At 34.5% G+C, this 22,145-nt stretch overlaps 1 protein-coding gene across 1 annotated transcript in view; it reads right to left on the reverse strand.

Moving 5' to 3' along the window:
* The window catches only part of LOC144453586 (neurexin-3-like), a 72,226-nt gene extending 57,691 nt beyond the window's left edge, over positions 1 to 14,535 (reverse strand). The window contains exons 1-2 of the mRNA XM_078144910.1: positions 14,433 to 14,535; positions 9,805 to 10,822 (exon numbers count right to left, since the gene is read on the reverse strand). Of these exons, the coding sequence (XP_078001036.1) occupies positions 9,805 to 10,516 (712 nt within the window). The 5' untranslated portion in view covers positions 10,517 to 10,822; positions 14,433 to 14,535. The remainder of the gene's footprint in view (positions 1 to 9,804; positions 10,823 to 14,432) is intronic.
* Positions 14,536 to 22,145: the final 7,610 nt, after the last annotated feature.

Here is a 22,145-nt window from a genome sequence, read left to right on the forward strand (position 1 = left end):
CCCCAATAGACTTATTTCATCTATGCATACATGTAGCTGTGAGTACACAGTACATCTATCATGATATCCAATAGCATGTTCCTATACTGCTTACAGTAAGTTATACATACCTTGAAACAATAAGTCTACAATTTAGTCTTTATATTCAGGTGTTTACCTAATATGTCTGAAGCTTGCCAATAAATACCTTGATAAAGAATTTTTATTCGAAATGTCGGATTTTACATCTATTTATTCGGACTGACTTACAAGTTGGTTCCATATGCATTTTCTTTTTACAATTTAGTCTAGGTGCCTCAATAAAGTAAACAACTTCTATTTTATTCAAATGTGTACCCTATATTCCTAACCTTCTTTACTGCCATTTCAAACATAATTACCAGCATAACTGTGTATTTGACCTGATCCTATGCATGGCTTTTGATCAGCTATGTGTGGTGTAGAATTGTGCTATGACCACATTGGTAATTGATTTGCTAACATACATGTAGTCCAGGGTACTTGTCTGGAATGTCTGCAAATTCACGGTCCTATTCTGAGACACACCACTGATGCAATTAGCAAGGCTTGTGCAGAAGACATGCAACGTCTAGATGAACAAAAGTCTCCACTACTAGTCTCATTCAATACTTAATGGTACAACATAACATATATCACCATACATATACACATCAATTTTACCAGAAACTATTGGAAACCCCCCCCCCCATGTACCATGCTTAAAAATTGAGACATTTTTCTTGATTCATTCTTGATTCATATAACAATCTTCCTCTCCACTGTCTGTAATTTTACCTACTTTATCAATTCAGTTTGTGATATGTTATTTGTTGAAAGCTATCTGCTAAATATACATAAAGTTATAATCTGTGTATCAGTGATATGAAAACCATAATCTTTTTATCATGTGCCTTATGTATTCAAAGGTACAGGTTAAGTCAAGGTCATAGTTCATCCATGCTACATCTTCTAGAGGAAGGTGACAGCCATAAAGATAATATTTTGTAAGCTTCACCTACATACAAATAACCATATTAATACTCAAATATTGAATATTAACAAATATGGAAATGAATATGCCTGTCAGCAGAATTATGATATTATATAACCAAGCATGCCAAAATCTATTAAATGGGTCAGATTCTAGAAATGATATTGATTAGTTGAATACTACCACTGGAGACTGAACCTGTCTAAATCTAATAAGTCATTTTATGTTAATGTTACCGATGAATAAAATATGATATCTTTACATTAACACTGTCAATATTACAAAAATAGACTAATGGATAAGCTTATAACCAATGAGAACTGTTATCTGGTGGTGGTGTGAGTAAACTCTCTAGTATGACTATACCGAACTATGATACAGTTGCAGTTCTCATATTGCATCCAAGATACATTGTATATCAACAACAACATGATACTTCTACTTCTAGTTAAATTTTCATATCACCATTATGCAAGCATGCACCTTGATATGATCAAATCCTTACCCCCATCACAATTCACCCTAAAAATGCAATCAGTATTAGAGGGCAAATATCAACCACCCCCATTCCCCATCCTGATAATAAATCTCAATACACTAAATTATTTAAAGAAATCTGGTTTGCCCGGCTCCATGTCAACATGACTAAGAGTGTTGTTACTAAATTATGTAGTTGGGGTGTCTCTAGGGAAGTAAGCTAGTTGAGTTGAACATGTCAAAACAGGCAAACTCTCAACGTGACAGTTAGCACATCATCCTAGGTAGGTCACTGCCCTGGCCATTTGATATTCTATAACATTCCATAGTTTGATTCCAAAGTACATACAGACATTGCTTTATGCAATGTTACATGCACAGTACACATATTATATGCTATTGTTAGTCGCTCTACATAATTCATTAAACAGGTGTATAAACTTTTAAATGCCAGGCACTAACTTTGTATATATTGTAGTGACACATACGTAATTCACTTTGTGAAAACAACCATGATATTTTGACATATAGCAAGTATTTCATTAATTTGACAAAATGTATCATTACAATGTTAGATTTTATGACCTTCTTTCACTGCCTCCCTGCATCATTATATGTTATAAGGTAAATATATCAATGAGTTGTTACTGTAATCTGTTTAGTTGTACTTGTAATTTGTCAGACTATTAAAATGTCTTTACAAGGCATACATGTTTATCTACCTTACATGTAAGTGGTGTACCGGTACAACTCAAAAGCAGTCTTGGTAACAGCCCAAACAAGGTCACATTATGATAAGGCAGAGGATAGACAATGCCAAATCAGTGATTCTGATCTGGAGTGTGTTGATAGGTGTCCCACTTTCCTTGTAAGTCTTTCTAACTTCATTGTACTGCTGTTATGATACCCATGGGTAAATCACCCACTGGGCAAATCACAACCACTGACAATATGAAAGATTGTGTTTGCATGCTATGGATGGATCATGAGGGAATTCTCCATCACGATCAGATGTCTGAGCCGATCAGTATTTCCAGACAATCAGTAAACCAATGATCAAACCTCATAGCCTGGCCTACAGAGGACTGTCAAGCCGACATGTAATCTTCTACTCTTGCTGTGTTCACTTGGATATATGTCAAAATGAATGCATGTCGACCACACAAAAACATGCATGCATTTGTGTGTGACAGCATGGTGGTATATACACGTGTTTAGTGTGTAATTTCACGGAAATATTGATCATAACAATCAACACTTCCGTCTTGTAATACTATGTGGAAGAGACAGCAAGCCCTTTCTGCATGGTGACAAGCTGGTTTGTGTAAAAATCCACACACATATAAAGTATGCAATTAATCTTTTTCAATTATGTTACAGAGATCATACTACGTGTACATGCTACTTGCAGAAATTTACTATGCATAAAGAATGCATATCTCTTTACCAGTTTTATCATGTACACTAAATTGAGTACATCTAAACTGGATTTAACACCTTAAATCCATGCTGACTGCTAAATGTCATTTCTGCAGTCTTCAGAGTGTGTGGTCAGTCAGGGCTACACATGTTACAAGTCGCGAAAACATTCCCTTTTTTAGAAAAACAATTTTGGTGTAAAAGGACACAAAACATGGATAAAAATCAGCAAGTTGAAGTACACAACACTAAGTGGTGGTACCTTAAATTTACATTTTCACTACATGCCGTGAAGTTTATTTTAATATTTACTTAGAATAATGAAGATCTTTGAAATTAGTATTTCAGTAAGTATTATGTTATTACTTTACCCATCACCATTCAGTCACCATTAGTTTTGCCTTTGTTTTTGAACAGCAAATATTAGACATGTTGCATAACCTACCTTCATCCTCAACTGAAGCAGCTGAAATGTTGAATTGTTGAAAAGGCAAAGATGAAAAGGAAAGGAAAGGAAAAGAAAACAGAAAAAGAAAATGGAGGCATGTCAGTACAAAGCATTGATGTGTATTATGCCTCCATGCAGTATGCACTCAGAGAACTTCTTCTATGCCACCAAGTGTGGAAGCGGATGATGATGCAAAGCCCAAATACCAAGCTGATATCGTCATGTATGTCTGAAAACAGCATTTCTTCAATTCCCTTTTTTTAACATGTCCCCAAAATCAGATCTTTGATCTGTTCTTGTCCCATGTGTTCATATCAAGAACACATTGGTATTTATGTTATTTCAAATGTCAAGTTTCACCAAAAACATGCATGTCATGCGATACATTTTTGTATATATGTACTTTGTCAAAAATGTGATTGCAATTCCTGACCTTGGATATTTAGACATATCTATGTACATGTTTTAATCTAATCGCATGATGATGATTCATGCATGAACATACTGAACACAATATTTGTTTTCTCTTCAAAATGTAAGAATGATATTCATGTATTTCTGTCACTGAAATATACACATTAATATTGGTGATAATTTCAATTTCATAAAACTAAAGCAATAATTATTTGGCATCCAAATTCGCTTTTCTTGATGTGCTGTTTTTGAATCATGTTGTGTGTGGGGGACGCAGACACTGGCAAAGGAAGAAACTGGCGCTTAATAGAATTGAATCACTATGAAAATCTATCAGCAGCGATATTAAAATTGACAAGTCAAATCTAAGAAGTTATTAAATAGTTGGTTGTTAGGTAAGACTGGATAACTAGAAGGAATTAAATTGGAACAGAAATGCCATGCAACTTGGTTAATAAAGCTTAAAGGTTATATCAGCTGATAGGAGAAAAGAACTGCATATTATAATCATATTGTGGTGGCATAGTTGATGTGTGATAATGAATGTTTGTATGAACAGAAATGAAGTGTGACATACACAGAATGAAGATGTGGATGTGTGGATGTACATGTAGCCACTGTGTATAACAATTCAAAGGTAAATGAAACGTGTGTGAAAACACAATTACACACATATATGTAAGTACAAAGTCAATGTACAAACAACTAATGGATTTCACACTGATACAAGGGTGAGGAGACAATCACTGTATCTCCTAAAAAGTACATGCATACCCTTTACTGGGTCTGGGTGATGGGGGTTACCCTGGGAGACGAATGATCACCTTAAAGTGGGAGTGTTATTTCCAAGACAAATTGATAGACATCACAGACAACATTGTGTCATGGCTCAATTAGATACAACTGGAATCCTGAAGGAGATCTTTTTTATCAATATAAATGTTTGTTTTTTTTAAATTTATTTTCTAACTTTCTGTTAGGATATCATACCTATTATATTTAGCAACAGATCCCTGATTTTTTTTCCGTGGAATATCTACCTTGATTCCAAGATCACAGAAAACGTGACCCCACAAGGAATGAAAGGACAGGAAATATCAGGATGTAATGTGACATTTTCTTCTTCTTCAGATTTGTCTACAAGTTTAGTCTGGCGTTCTATACATTCAAATTTTGATGATTCATTGAAATCTTGTAAATTGTGATTTAAACTCTAGCACTTCACGACAACATGACCTGTGCAGTCACATTCCTATAACCCTGCCAAACTGCAACCTTGTCAACTTTACGACATTGAGAGTTCAATAATGTTGTACTTTAGTGGCCCTGACCTTTACATAGCCAACAATCTACTTGGGAGTGTCCCCACTCACTCAACAGACACATAAAACAGGGTTCTCTTTAAATGCTTTACTGTCTAGTTGTCTACAGCAAACAATTGTAGGTGTATTCACAGCTAAAAATAAACAAATCAATAGCCAAACAGATGTCTCTAATTCTTATAAGTTATGCTTAGTCAACAGGTCACAAGTTCTTTACTTGCTAAAAACCAAATTATTATTCATGGGAGTGGGTGTCTATTCTCAGGAAACTATACTTTGTGAAGGATTAGAAGTTACATCATGTTGTCATCTTATCAAGGGAAAACTGAAAAGCAAATCTTTTGTTTTCAAAATTGAAATGGAATGTGGGAAAAGCAACACTTTGTTGACAAACATTTGAATGTTCATTGAGCAGATTGAGCAATAAAACTTTGATCTGTCAGTTTAGGGAGAGGGTAAGAACTGTCTCTGAGTTAGCCCGGAGACTTGCCATGACAGGTTGTCATTTGAAACCACACTATCAAGCCTGGTAGCTAAGTCTCTCGGCTATCCCTGAGTAGTTTTAGGCATAACTCTATTTCCAGGTTACAGAAAGAGTAAATGTGTTTGATATGTTTCCTAAACAGCTGTAAAATGGAGATAATTTCACATGACAATCAGTAACATGTACGTAGTTACTAAATCACAAGTTGTAACTTCCATTTGTGATCAAACCATGACTCATGTCAGTTACTTGGATCATATTTGCTTTATCTGTTGGTGGAGGGTCTAAAGCACTGTGTGTGTGTGTGGGTGGGTGGGTGTACTGTCAGAATTTGCACTCCCACTAGTTAAGCATGCTGGTCTGTCTCCCAGGGTTTATTACTTAGCAATGGTGGTAGATTGCATGTGCACTGGTGCCCCCTATACACCTACCTTCCTCAGATATAATTGATGATGATAATAAGGCTTAGCGATGGAAAAGAGAAAAGACACATGACAGAAAACATGAAAAAACAGTGAGTAACATGAGACGGAGAGGACGAAAATGAAGTCCCTTTCCAAAATGAAGACACCGAACACTAATACATGTATAAAATGTTTGTAATCACAGGACAGTACATATAGTTACATACAATGCACAAGAATGGACGTTATAAAAAACACCATGCACAGACAGTAGGAGTGTGACAAAAAAATGGACTGCGATATCATTGTGTCGGCACACGGTTAGTGACATCATTGTGGATTCTGAACAGATAACAGATAGACACACTGACATCTGTACAGGAATGATAATAGATGACATGGGATGTCTCTATGTGGAGTGTCTATGGTATAGAATTATTAATTGTCTGGACAACAGAGTGGGTCATGCTGTCCACAAACATCTATTTATCCCTGCACAGGCCGTTAAAATGTCACCATCTTTGAACAGTAGATTTTCAAGGGTATAATTTGGATGTCAGTCTGCCCATAATCACTGCCTAAGTCTCACAATTTATCTGCCGAAATGTCACTTCTGACCCCTGTAATACAATGAATGCTATGACTGTGTTACAAATGCAGTAAACTTGTATCACTGAGAGAATGATTGAGACACTGGTTTGTTGCATTGCACAGATCTGGAATACTAATGGCCAATAAATTCTGTTGATTACATTAATGTCCCCCTGGCTTACCTTAAATACATGTATATAGAGTCAAGGAAACATAACCTATTTGAAAATATTTCATCAGTAAACACTGATATCAGGTTATGTGAATACTAACCTTACTGTCTGCATTTGTCTTTATTTAAACTTACACTTACAGATTAAATGTAACATCAAAATATTATCCCCAACAAGTGATAACCTTTTACTTCATGTATTCAGTTTTGTATTCAACTTTTGGTTAATGATAAAAACTGTCAACTATGAGAAAATGACTTAATTCTTTGTCTTTGTATAAATATTTCAATAGGCCATATGTTGCTTTCATATGTCACTGTTTGTGTATGACTGCTCAGTATACAAACAAACACAGAGGACCAACTGGGTTTCAACTGACCTTGTTTTAACATTCACAAAATTGATTTTGAAAGTGCAATACATAAATAAGTCATTTCATTTGTACATTTTGTATATTTTAAGTGAAAGTTCCTTTTAAAAAATCTTGACAAACAAAGTGTAGCGTTCCTACATACTATACAGGGAGGATTACTGGTGCATGGTTTTTTAACAGTAAAGACAATATAATGGTACCCCTAGCCATATTTGATGACAATTTATACAGCTTGTACTTTCAACTGGGCTATTTGCACTTGTGTAAATCTTTTACTGAGCTTGAAGAAGGCATTCCTTTATGGGTGGGTTGGGCACACAACTCCTCCCCTAAAATTCTTGTTAAAAGGCCTTTAAACTTGTATACCACACAATACTTGTACCTTCTAAATGAGTCATATAGCTTTGTCCCCCAAAGAAGCCATTTCTCTATTCTTCTCAAGTGGGAAGATGTTTCAGAACATGTTTTTGGGATGTTCACAACTTCATTTTAATATTGTGATTTATGGATGACAGTTTCATGACATGCAAACTAAAGTGAAATTTACAATTTTTGAAAGGGAAAAGGTAGGCCTGAACCCATAACTTACTTCAGCTATGGATTCCAAACATTTGGAAAGAACTATACTGTATTCTTACTGATTATTTCAACTTGTAGTGAATTTCTTTAATTAAATTACTTGTGGGATGGAGGAAAAAAAAACAATGATAAAGAGTAGGCTTCCACCTGAATGAACACCCCAAGAGACCTGGCCTGGGAAAGGAAGCCATGGCAATTGTGTTCTTTTTGTGCTGGTGCAAGACCCCGAGGCAAAATATTGCCTCAATAGAACTGTACAGCACAAGGTAGTAGGTACATTTCATATGAGCCATTTACTCTGGAAATAGGTCATCATTCTAATTTTTTATGTCCGACCACCATGTTGCAGACACAAAACTTTGGGTCTTGTGGGTGACATCTTTCATTGTGCTGTCCTTAAACCTTGAGGGTTCTGTTGTCAGGGTGCAGGGCAAGATCCAACAAATAATATATCAAGTCGACCAAAACACATACTGGACACTATATACATTGAAATTTCGTTAGTATACAGTGGGAGTTGACAAAGGTTCAGAGTTGAAGTACACTGCCTACATACACATTGAACAGATGACATGCTGAATGAAACAAACAAAACTATGATAATGCACATGGGGTACAAAGAAACCAGTCATAAACACAACAACAAAGTTAATACTAGACTATACACAAACAATACACAGATACACAAAGACAGGAAACAGGCACGATAATACATAAGAACAACTGCACTGAAACCTGCAAAGCCAAATCTTACGGATTAAAGTTGAGATTGGTAAATGGATGTGATTAGAAACAAAGTTTTATCTATCAGATTCTAAAACAAACTAAACATTCTAAATAGTTGTTCTAAAAGAACCAAAGCCAACCAAAACATATAAACTGGAATCCTTTTTGAAGTCAACTGACAACTGTCATGCCTTTACTCTGTCAGCTAGCTGATAAGGTATCATAAAAAGTCACCTGTATGAAAATCAGGTCACTGGAATAAGTAGGGAGTTTTAACTTTTACAATCTTGTAATCACAGGATGTGTTTGAGTCCCTATTCAAGGAGAACTGGAATAAATAGTCCTGGCAACTTCCAGGTTTTAAAAATAAACACCTTATCACAAAAGTGGTCACTGTCTTGGTGGAAGTAGCATGGACAATTGATGACTAACTTTACAATAATTCATTTTCACTTTCGCAATCAATTTGGGTACTTCCTCTAAAGTGAAACTGCTTTTTACCTAATATAACCACATCACAAATCACTTCTTATGTCATAAATCCTTGCAGACAGCCAAAATTGTCATTTCTGGAAGAATTAAATCCTTTACACGGACTGCTCTTTTTGAACTTTGTAAGTGATTTCAACCTCACATAGGGTGAATATGATAATACAGTAATTCACAGTAAATTGATACAATCACACTGCATTCTAATGTTCTATCAGGAATTTGAACAAAGCTAACAAACACTGCTGTGCTATTCGTTGATTGTCATCTTTTCTATGAAACAACATCTATCGCAATACTGACTGATTTCTGTCTTATCCTAATCCTTCTTACGTTATTAAGCTGTTTTGCAGTCCAGCACAGCTTCTACATATCTGGGGAGAAAGACTGTCCTGAAAAGGTCATTTGATGAGATACTGTACTATCAGGGGATACAACAGAAAATGTCTCTCTTTGTTGGCTATCTTAATGAGTTTGTGAAGTGAAGTGACATCTGATTTCTTGTGGTTAAAGTACATTTATGTCATTACACACAAAACAGATCACTGGTAATGAGGACACCAGCTGTAAAGGTTGCACTGATAGGTGTAGTTAGAGGGAGGACATGATGTGTCAATGTGATTCTGAACATATGGTACATACACAATTTTGTGCATGAATTACACACAATGGCATACCATGCACATGAATAATATCAATCTGAAATCTGGCTTTTCAACTGTGTCTATTTACACAGTACATATATAATTATACAGAACAAATGTCCAACAGGTGTACAGTGCAGTTGGTTCATTTTAGACTAGCGACAGACAGATAGGAACAAACACACAGACAAGACATATTGATACAGTAACACACATTGTAGATCTGATACATAGATATACACAGTCACCTGTTCAAATACAAGCACCTACCTAATTTACAAGTCTCTCCCTCATAACCAGTTCCTGCACAATCACATGTAGCTCCTAAATCGTTACTTATACATAGTCCGTTGTTGAGACATGGGTTGTTTTTAGGACAAACATCTGTAGTAGCCTCCTTTGTGTCTTCTTCTGAAAGGAAATTCGGATTCTTCCAGCGACCAGCTCCTAATCCATAGAAAATGTTTCGTATGTGCCCTTTGAATCGTGTATCAAACATAACTGATGGCAATGCTAAGGCAGTGAGACGGGTCCTTCTTGGAATACCTCCAAAAAACAGATCACTTTTACTTGTTAGAGTTGTTTCTTCTTGGTCTATGGAAGCTCCCGTTTTTCGTTGCGAGTCCACCACAAGTGTAGTTTTTTGATAATTCCGAATCACTTCAACTGTATGCCAAGTGTTATCATTTACATCATCTCCAACCATGACGGTTTGAGCAGAATCCCCAATGCGAAATCTAAGCCGAACATGGCCCTCTGTCACTTTCAGCTCTAAGAAATCATACTGGCCACCATCATCCATGTATGCCAACAATCCTTCCTTCTCGGATGTTTTGAACTGAAAGCTAAGTGTTCCATTTGTAGTGGCATCCCACATTTCATACTGTGCATAGCAGGTATATGTTCCGTAGAACTCTAATCCTGAAGAAATACTGATCATGGAAAGCAGCACAGCTGCGATCGTAAATCCTGGTTTCTGCATGTCGATACAAAATTATCTTGACCAATCCCTGAAATATAACCACCACACTGAAGTACCTTGCTACACCCTCAAGCAAGAGATACTCTCTTTACAATTTTACAATGGTGGATTTAATTAGTGCTAATCCAGTGAAAGACTGACTTCCACCTGAGGTAATCTTTTTCTTCTACAGATCAACCCTTTGCCACACGTTGTCCAGATTCACGCTATTTTCATGTACAATGGACCTCTTCTACAGTAACACAACTGAACAACTTGCACTCACATTTCTGCTGGAATGTACCAGTTACTTTGATACTGAACACCCTAGGTAAAAAGAACAAAATGCATTATGCAAACACATCCACTAAAATAAAGTGCTTTACAAACTTGACACAATACTGCATTGTGCACAAACTTCAAAACAATGCAGCTTGTAGGTCAGATTAACATAAAATCCATGCAACTCACAACACCCTATTGTTGTATTTAGACCAACACACTGATTACTTGTAAGATACAATGAAATTATAAAACAGGGTCAATCATTTAATTTAGTATCAAAACAAATGAAAAGTGTATGTTTGGGTTGATCAGGTGTCACAAACCATAAGTCACACAATCTCAAATCACTGAAAATAACACAATACAAATGAGACTCTAATAGTTTCTGGTCATGAAATTTGCATTATAACCGATAACATGCCTGCCAGGCATGTAAGTATACATGATGCATTGCTATTTCACCTATCTCAAAAGAGATTCCTACACACATCAATTTAATCATGATTGCAAAACCTAACTTTTTGCATTTACTTCACAACAAGAGAATGTAGTGTATACCAAGTGGGCACAAGCAAATATAAGCACCTGTTATAACCAACCATGAGAAAATTCTCCATCTTGTGTAAATTCTATTTTGAGAAAATGAAGTCATTCTTTGAAAAACTAATAGAAATATATGTATGTAGTCTAGAACAAAGCATACAATGGTACATACAATGAAACTGTGTGACAACCATGGAGTGGGATTAGATAGAGATGAAGTACTTTACAGACTATCAATAAAATCTATAGACTTTTGCTAGCCTGAATATTTGAAAACATGTCCTGTAGTCACAGAAACTGACAAAATAATTGTAGGATCATAAAAGTAACAGAAGTGTAGATTACTTTCTGTCATGGAAAGTAATCCTTGAAAGATACAATTTATGTTTACTGACATGGTGCATCAGACAAAAATGTAGCATGTGTCTTGTAATAGTTTCAGTATACAGAAAATATACTAACTTACCGACATTCAGAGATATTGAATATAACATGAACGTGTTGAAAACACTATATTGAAATTAATGTGGCTTCAGTCCCTGTGACTTTAAATTGCACTGAAACCAATTTAATCTTTGTACATAAAGTGACATACTGTGAAGTCAACGAAATCATTTGAATGCTACCTAAGCAGCTAGGATGTGGTTTCACCAACAAAATGAGCATAGCTGCAGTAAGTAGGGAAGGAACATTATCATTAGCATTTTTGCTTCAAGGCACAATCCTAGCTTTAATGGGGAATAAAATACAACTATTATTGTTGGAAATTGCAAACTTTCTGGTTCACATGATGTGATGCAATATTATGGTAATAATAGCCATCGCATGTAAGAAATACTTAGTAGCTTCATCAAATTCAAATTCTTGCAATTTAAAAAAAATTGCAGTGAATAGAATATTAGAAAATAATGCATATGTAAATATGCACTTTTCTCCTGAGTTATCAACAGGTAAAAAGTAGTATATTAAACAATATGACCATGAAAACTGTAACACTTGTATAGTTTCTAATGATTGATTAGAGGTAGCATGGAATCCATGGGAATGAGATTTTAAATTTTGCTTTCCAATCATTGGAAATAACAATCTGCATGGATTCTAGGCTAGATCAGATATTATACTATACTAGGAAGTGAAGAATAAGGAAGTCAACCATGCATGCACAGCAGACATTTTAATCTCACCCAAACATTCCAAATTATCGGCCATGGACTAAAATTAACTTGACTGACCTCAACCCAGGATATACATACATCCGAGTGATACAACTGGACGAGGCTAGCCAGACACTGTGACATAATACTGATAAGGCTAGGAAACACTTTAGCTGACAGATTTTTTACTAATAGTCTATATATGATTATGTCTAAACCAAATTTGAAATCCATGCAAATAATGCATTTTAATATTTTCAATTGCTAAAAACGGAGTAATTATTTCAAACACACGCCAGATAATGACAACATACAAAAATGTTGACACACAAAAGTAACTAAAATGGACATCTCTTCCATCTGCAGAATGATGAACCTATACTCTACAGATATTTCTGTTTGTATATAATATTTACATGCAAAAAAATATGACATCAATGATGGGTCACTCAGGTTTCATTTGTTAACCAGAGTACTATATAATGTCCTATGAAAGACGTGACACAAAGTGATTCGATAAGCTCTTTTGCTTGTACTCAAACTTAATTGGCAATCCCAAGGGATGGTCTTTGTGAAGACGGAAAAATAACTATGTGACAACTCATGTCTGCTGAGACCAAAGCATGAAAGTATAACTTTTCGGTTGTCATAATGAGCATTGGCAAATGTATACTGAGTTGCCTATTGTAATAACAATCTGAGAGAATTTGACAATTTCATTGAGAAGTTTTGTAATCACCTTAATCCTTTTGGTCAACACGTTTAGAAAACATCACCAATTTGATTGTAATTTGTATACTGTACAGTGACACAACAAAACAAGAAAGGAATTTTAATATCGTTCTCCAATTTGTCATTTGTATAATATTAATAATTTATAAATTTTGAAACCCTAAATTATTTCTGTAACAATCAGTAGAAATGAAGTGGACAGACAAATAAACAATAAATGCGATCAATCCGGGCAGGTGCGAAACATTGCCTTTGAAGGCTGGCCAAAATAAAAGCGCATACGTATTTTTCCCTTGCAGTCGTCAACAAGCTCTAGTGTTACATTCACTGCCCCCTCCCTATCGTTAAACTGTACTCGACATGCATTCACGCTCTATGTCTGACCTCAACTCGTCGAACAGCTCAAATGACTGCCATATAAATACACCGCGGTTCGCGAATTCGCTACGCTCATAAACCGTCTCTGTGGTATTCCATGCCAGCCGTTCCAAGTTGATCTGAACGACAAGCCATCTCCCTTCACTGCTTCGGTCAAACTAAACTGTTTTCTTTTTTAAATAATCATTATAGTTCAAAGGTAATAACGTCGAATTTCTTAGTTTCAGTGTTCATTCAACAAAAAAGTCATAAAAGCATTTGCTTTTCGCCATACTCCTCGCAGTGTTATGGATTGTATGTGTACGGTGTATATTCAGGGTGGCGCTTATGTGGTGGACTTATAAAACGTCAGAAGTTTTCACGCAAAATCCACTCACTAATGCTAGTAGATCTAAATTTAGAGTAATAAACAGGGTCCCTTTCAAAACTAATGAAAATAGTCTGTAAACACATATTACTATACAAAGGAACACAATTTCATTGACAGTATACCTCTGCACGAGTCGTACCGCGTAAAGACCAGGTTTCTATCTGGGCAATTGAAGAATTTCTATCTATTCCGAAGTTAAAATTTCATTACACATTTGCCACAGAATAGAATGTCGTCAGAGGCTGAAATAGTGTGAACCTGGGCGAAAATTGCGTCAATAATATAACGGATGACTAAAAAAAGGTTTCACATTGCATTGTATGGAAATGAACTCAGCCGTTCGATCGTCATGACATTGCGCGCACTTCAGCTGTGTACGTTCGTTCCGCATGTATATTACACCTTCTTGTCAATAAATGTGTTTAAAATTCCCCTACTTAATGCGTATGAAGACTATGGGGTGTAGATTGCTTACCTCTTTTATCGTTAAATACTGCAAATCCCCTGATCTAAAGCAGAAAAGACGGGAAACTGCGGTGTATCCTTCTCTAGCCGGAGTCCAAGGATTTGTGGTGAAATGTCGGCCGCTTACACGCCAGAGATAATGAGATTGTCAATCAAAGGCACCGATGCAGTGTTAATCAATGGCATAAATTAGCATTTTTTATTAGAGGGCGTGTCAAAGTTTCATTATAATGTAGGTTATACTGTTCATGTGTCAAAAGGTTTTCTCAGAAAACAACATACACTGATAAGAAGTATATCTACTAAGTAGACATTACTTTAACTATACACATCGTCTATGCTTTAACATTGAAACTAGCACAACAGGTAATTGTAGAGCAAATTGTCCCATCATCTCTAACAGATACCTACGTTCCTCTACCTATTGGAGTCTGCCTCTCTCGCAACCAGTAACCCCTGACCTAACCAAGTCAGCTGTTCATGACTTGGTGAACTGCGTAAACATAACCTGATCAGCAACTAGCATGAATCGAGTGAAGTACAGAGATTCACAGCATTTTTTTTTACCTTTTTACACAATGCTTTAAACATCGTCCCACAATAACAGGTAATTATCATATTTTAAGAACAAAATAAGACCACTTACAAGTTTCTCACATCTTTTGTGACGAGTTTTATACTCATGAATATTTTGCTGTTTTGTCACCACCGTGTGTGTATTTCCGCGGCGTGTCTGACAACGTCTGGATCAGCTGTGACAATAAGTTTAATATCAAGTAGTAGCTTACGAAATCAAATTCGTACGAAAGTGTGAGAGAAGTCATTTTACATGATGTGAATTGAATTGTTATGTTTCAAAATTCTGACACATTTCTTATCGTCCCGTTATCTACACTGCAGTTGTTTACTCATACTGTTCCTGCCTGCTGAAGCAAAGATGTTGGTATTGAAGTCACTATCGATATCATCACCTACACTACAGACTGATTGTCTGAATTACACTCACCACACACCAAGGGACTGTACACCCACCAACCGAGCTTAGAAATTTGCATGTATATGTGGTCATTAACAAACACTGTAGGGGAGATGTGAAATGTGACATTACATTTTTAAATTTATTAATGTATGCGACACTATATCTGTACCACAAATGTGATCTGAGACTGTAACAACACCAGAAGGACAAGTTACTTGAACTTGAAATAATTCATGACAGTAGTCAAATTATCATTAGTTTATATTCAGTTTCAATGAAGAAACATTGTATTTAATGGATTTATTTATCTTTGGCATGTTTGTATTTGAGATAAATAATTTTTTCTGAAGGAATTACATTTATATGATCTATTCATGAAATTAGCATTTTTTGCAAAAGTGTTTTTTTCTCCAAAATCATGGCATCATTACATGTACAGTAATATTTCCCATACTTTTCTGTACTATTTTTCCTTGACAGCGTACTACTACTAGTAATATCATGTGCAGACTTGTACAGTAGCATTAATACAGGAAGTGGTATCTATAACAGCACAACTTCTGTTCACAGTTTGTATTACTCACCCTTGTACACCACTAGTTTCGTATCATTTTGCCATTTGCATTATAGCGCTCATGGGGAATTACGTTATTGAATAAATGCAGTACTTTGATAGAAAGACTTGTCTACTCTATGCACACATACATTTGAAAGAAATGTACGTAGGGCAACTTCTTGGTAAAGATGTGAACAAATTGTTGGTCTTAGTTTGTTTTGCTATTAAAGAAAAAACAAACAAAAGAATGCTCCCTTGACTTTTCAATCAGAATATGATGTTATAAATCAGAGAATTTACTTTTTTCCCTAGAAAAATCTGACTCAGTTAGTATAGGTACATAATTTTTTGTTGAGAGAAAGTAACAGGGTTCATTAGATCATGAGAAACAAAGACACAAAATAGAATGGCCTTTGATAGATGCAAGTGTTAGGTACATTTCAGACATCCTTTATAGTTTTGTTGAAAAGATGTGTTATCAGGAGACTTTGTTGACCAGGAAATATAAGATGAACATTTATAAGATTAGATGAAGAAGAGATTGAAGGACACATTCCTATGTGTGTTCAAAATGTCACATAATATTTGTGAATTATAACAAAAATATGTGAAGAAAAAAAAAGCAGAGGACCTACTACTTTACACATAAATTTAACTTCAGAATTATAGAAGGGATTTCTTGTTAATTTTCTTTTTGATGCAATTATAAACCAAACCATCAGTCATTATCACTATCGGTGAATACTATTTCAATTGCATCATACAGCTGATTTAATAGTTTTTAATCTATGGAATTAAAATTCCAAATTTTAATTTAATCAACAAGAAATACACATTACATCATACAAATTAGAGAGGACAATGTTATGAAGGTACTAGATAAGTGCCCAGAAACACAATCACCAGAAGAATTGCTGTTACAAAAATTCACAGCACAGATGGCACTGAAATCTACAGAAGGAATGTTTGCCTGAGGGAAATAAAACGTTGGGATAGAGAATAATGGGGGAGAGGGGGGTGTACTCATCAAATATCATTCAAAGCTACTGAATCTAATTACCTGGCTAATTCACAATAAAATATTGTGCAATAATTCATCACTGGATTCATAAATAAAATTTGGAAATATGATGATGACTTTCAGTTCTGCTGAACCCTCACCTTGACTGTGAACTCTGCTCTTAGTACCATTTAATTATAAAAAAATAATATTTTTAGATATTAAGTTTGGTGATTCGTAACATCTGCTCATTAAATGTTTTTGAAAATCATTTTGATGGCAACTACAGTCACTTTAATTAGCTTACAAAATGTAATTATGTGAGGTATTGACTTTTATGTATTGATTTTTTGCCGCAAAGTGCACGAGTGTTTAAGGTACCAGATAGGAAGAGCTATTACATTGTTACTATAGAGCTTGCATATTAAATGTATGATTCATTTATAAGTGTTAAACCATTCCTGTAATTGAAAATGTCCACCAATCTCTAGAGGGAAATACTAAAATGTGTAATATCTTGGGTAATTACTTGTATGAAAGTATCAAGTGTTCAACTATATATCAGTATTACATGTACGTTATGTCATATGTTTATTTCGATGTAAAAGTCTATTCATATTTTGAGTTCTTATTGTAATGACTAATTTAATTTGCATAACTAAAACATTTTAAAAACTAGGAATGAATTATAACATTTTTGAAAAGAGACTACTGAATTGAAATGAATGTTAGATTGGTGAAGACACCACTCAAGTCTAATATGGAAATCATAAATCAAAATTTTATGAGTTCACACTAAATAATTGGCTTCAGCTGTATATTTCACATAACCAATTTCCAATATAGGTAGAGTAGGTGTGACTTGCTTTTAAGGATGAAAATATTATACTTTACAAAATTGGAAAATTGTAATACAGCAGAAGTAAATCAACATCATTGGATCTATCCACAGTTTAGGGATGGAGAGGTGCTACAAGGGAAAACCTGGAGGGTATAAGAGTAGGATCAATTTATGTAGAGAAAAGGTGTTTGTGTTTGTTTGTTTGTTTGTTTGTTTGTTTGTTTGTTTGTTTGTTTATGTATGTGTGCATGTATGTATGTATGTATGTATGTATGTATGTATGTATGTATGTATGTATGTATGTATGTATGTACATGTTTGTGTGTGTTTGTGCATTGGTACTCAAATCAATCTGTATGATTTAAAAAAAAAATGTATAGTGAATAATTCACTTTTTAAAAAAAAGGTAGAGCTGAGCCACTAAAACAGAAATCGGGTAATAAAATAAGAAAATGAATGATTGCCTGTAATCTATTAGTTTTATGACAGCAGAATCAAATGTTATATAACTTACAAGGGAACATGAACAATATAGCAGAAGTGTCTAAACTTACAAGTCCAGTCGTAAGACAAAAGTATATATTTTAGAAGTCGTTCCATAATGGCACATACATCATTTGCCTCTTATCTTTAAAAAAAGTAGGAAAGTAGTCTAGATGTGCTGTGGGTTGATGGTAACTTGTGAATGATATTGTCAAAGGTGCTATATATTGAGTGTGCCAGAGTGTGACTCTGTGGAATTGTATTATCCTGTTTTCAAATGTGTACTTTAATACCCTAGCTTGGCATGAAACTCTACATGTATAATCATATATGCATACACTTTAAATTATGAATTAAAAATTGGTGGTGAAATAAAGCTGAAGTAATGCATTTCAGGAGCTATTTCATATGGTTATAATCACAGGCATTTGTTTCCCGAGTTATGGCTCAGAATATTTATATCAGAATACATTAAAATGACGATAATATCGTTAATATTGACGTATTAAACCAAGACTATATGAAAGGGTTAAAATTACACATGTTTCTGTGATCGCGCAGTTTCACTAAATGCGTGTCTTCCTTCGCATTTAGTGAAACTGCGCGATCACAGAAACATGTGTAATTTTACCCCTTTCATATAGTCTTGGTTTAATACGTCAATATTAACGATATTATCGTCATTTTAATGTATTCTGATATAAATATTCTGAGCCATAACTCGGGAAACAAATGCCTGTGGTTATAATAAACATATCAAAGCATTTCCCCAATTTCTTCAGGCTTTCAATCAAATTTAGTATATTTAGTCAGAATGAAAATAGGACAATGTAATTAATTCACAAGTTGTTTATCAAATTATGATTGAACGTTTACGTCTAATTTTCAAATGTCAAAAAAAATAGCACGGCTTCTCAAGTTTCAGTTCAACTCTATCACTTTTCATTAATGAGGATTCAATGATTTCCGCCCTTGATTTTTATAAAAATAATCACCATTTTAATAGTTGGTGGAATTGTTTGCCAATCATAAGGTGTTTTGATGATATATGAGTTTAGTATCTAGTGTAACAAGGATGATATTATGGATCATAAATATATAATGTTGTCTTGTATTATTTATTATATGCTGTATACATTGATTTGTTTTTGTATAATGCAGTGATCAGTCTGGTGTGAAAAGATAAAGTGAAATGAAGTTGCACTAGCCTGTCTACCTGTATTCATTGGTTTGATATAATTTGGCATTTCCAATTGGTTTTGAAAACAAATGCTAAAAAACAATCTGAAAGAATTCCTGACTGCAGGACTTTATACATAACTATTAAAATAGTATTTCTGGATTTGGTTGTCATATGTTGATTAGAACTCTTCCAAGGACTGTCCTCTTCACAAAACACTTCTTCATGAAGGTGAAATTTTAAACACCCAAGAGACTAAATTACATTATAGCTATAGTTTTGAAACAATTTGAAAGTAGAATAAAGTGAATAAGTAAAGTAGAAATTAGACAAAATTTTGGAGAAAAGAATGATCAAGAAGTTTAAAAGAAAAACCAAAATAGAAAATATGGGGAGAATTACATCACTCATTATGTCTAGTCAATGTCCTTACTCTCGCACAGAATTCTGTGTGTGTTTTTATATGAACGCTGTAAGGGCCCCCTTCAGCATTCATATAAATGTGATGACATCATGTCCCCCACGTGATTTTAGTTTCAACAGACTGGAGGTGGAGTTACAAATGGATATTGATGAGTGATGACAACAGTCTGTCAATTTGTGATGGATTACTACTGACATGTGCTGTTTGTGCTCCGCCCAGCATGGGGTTTAACCACATTTAATGCCTAGAGTAACGACATTGACTAGACATAATGTGTGAAGATAATGTGTAAAATCAGAACATGGTCATCAGGAACTAGACTATTGACATCATTGCTTCTCCATGAAGGAGAAAGTTTAAACATTCCCGAGATTAAAGTTCCTGGTAGTTTTAGAGTAAATTTGAATGTTAGTGTAGTAAGTAAGTAAGTAGACAAATAATTTACTATAATATTAATGTAAACATAGGAGAGGTCCAAAAATGAAACCAACTGAAAAAGTTCAAGGACAATGGTATCATTTTAAGTTTTCTCATGTTCAAATTCAGGTTTGTGCTACCTAATTTAAACACCTAGGGCCACAGGGAAGTGATACAGAGCTGACAAACACCTAACAGTTATGGCCACAGGGAAGTGATACAGAGCTGAATGTAGACTTAATAATTACATACTGATGAAGTACTTTCAAACCATCAATTAACATCACTGTAATATGGCAGGACCACTTAAGTGTGATGTATGTATAATTAAATGAAAATACCTGTTTTTCTGTGGCCTATCATGAATCACAGATAATTACTTTTTGAAAAATAGATGGATGACATACATATGATATAATATGAAAGAGTATATTAATAATCCATTACTTCCTTTTGTGTATAGTGAAGTCATTCATACAAATCATGCCAGTTCTTAGGAGAAACATACCATGAAATTGTTTCAGAATTTAAGCAACAAAATATATTTAATTTATGAGGATGAATATATTCATGAACTCTGGATTTATAGTTAATACAAATCTCTATTCACACAATCGAAAAAATATTTTTTTGAAGTGAAGCCAAAATTTTAGATGACGACAAATTGTTGTTGACGTGACCAACAGCACATCTCTGATGATGTTGATGACTTTGCGATGTCAACAACAATTTAGGATTTACTTTAAAAGATTTTATGGACGCTGAGTAGAAATGTTAATTTGAAATGTATATTTATGGTAGATTACTTTTACATTATACATGTAAGTCATTACTTAGTCTATATTCCATAACATATTTATGATATCATCATTATTATGTAACATTGTAAGTGTACCTCTTCATATGCAAAATATGTTATCAAATTATGATTTCAAATAAGAATTGTATGTGTATAATGAGTTATGATCAAACTAACAATTGGATCAAGTAACAATGTATTGTATCATCTGCATATTATTTAAACAATAATGTACGCCCTTCCAGCCCATAATGGATGAAAGCAAACTTTAAACGACAGAATGGGCGAGGCGACAGCCGAGCCCATTATGGAGTGCAAAGTTTGCTTGAGTCCATTATGGACTGGGAAGGCGTACATTATTGTTATTATTTTATAGTTTTGCCAATTCCAGTGAATTTGTAGACCGAGAAACGCAAAACAACGTATAATATACACAGCGCTGAACATCTTCTGCCATGTTCAGCCCGGAAGCTGAATACTAATCATAGCGACACACGTACGTACACGAACACACACATATACACTTCAATGAACTGCTGTGAACACAAATTTGTTTCATGAATGCGTTGTATTTTTAAACAGTGGAAATGACAATCATAAGTAACAACATACATTTCGAAAAAATACCTAGTCGTATGAAGAAACAGAACAAATAAGCTTGTATTGTTATGCTCGTTCCGGGGCCGCGATGCCCAATAACGGAGTACATTATCAGTAATAATGTACAGCGATGACATCACAAAATTCACTGGAATTGGTAATGCTATAATATAATAAATAACAATGTATTGTATCATCTGCATATTATTAAGTAACAATGTATTAAATTATCTGCATATTATTTTATCCTCCATTGTTTGTGATCAGGACAAAATAAGCTGATCTATAGAAAAATTGAAACTGCTAATAAAGAGAGGTTGTTATCTTTTGATCAGATGGTGTGTTTTACATATTAGCATTGTTTCTTTTTGTGTGTACATTTCTTGTAATTCATACACAGTTTCATTCAGTGTTAAAAAAAACCCACACATATAGTTTCATCAT

Source organism: Glandiceps talaboti, chromosome 2 (genome assembly GCF_964340395.1).
Source record: "Glandiceps talaboti chromosome 2, keGlaTala1.1, whole genome shotgun sequence".
NCBI classification, from domain to species: domain Eukaryota; kingdom Metazoa; phylum Hemichordata; class Enteropneusta; family Spengelidae; genus Glandiceps; species Glandiceps talaboti.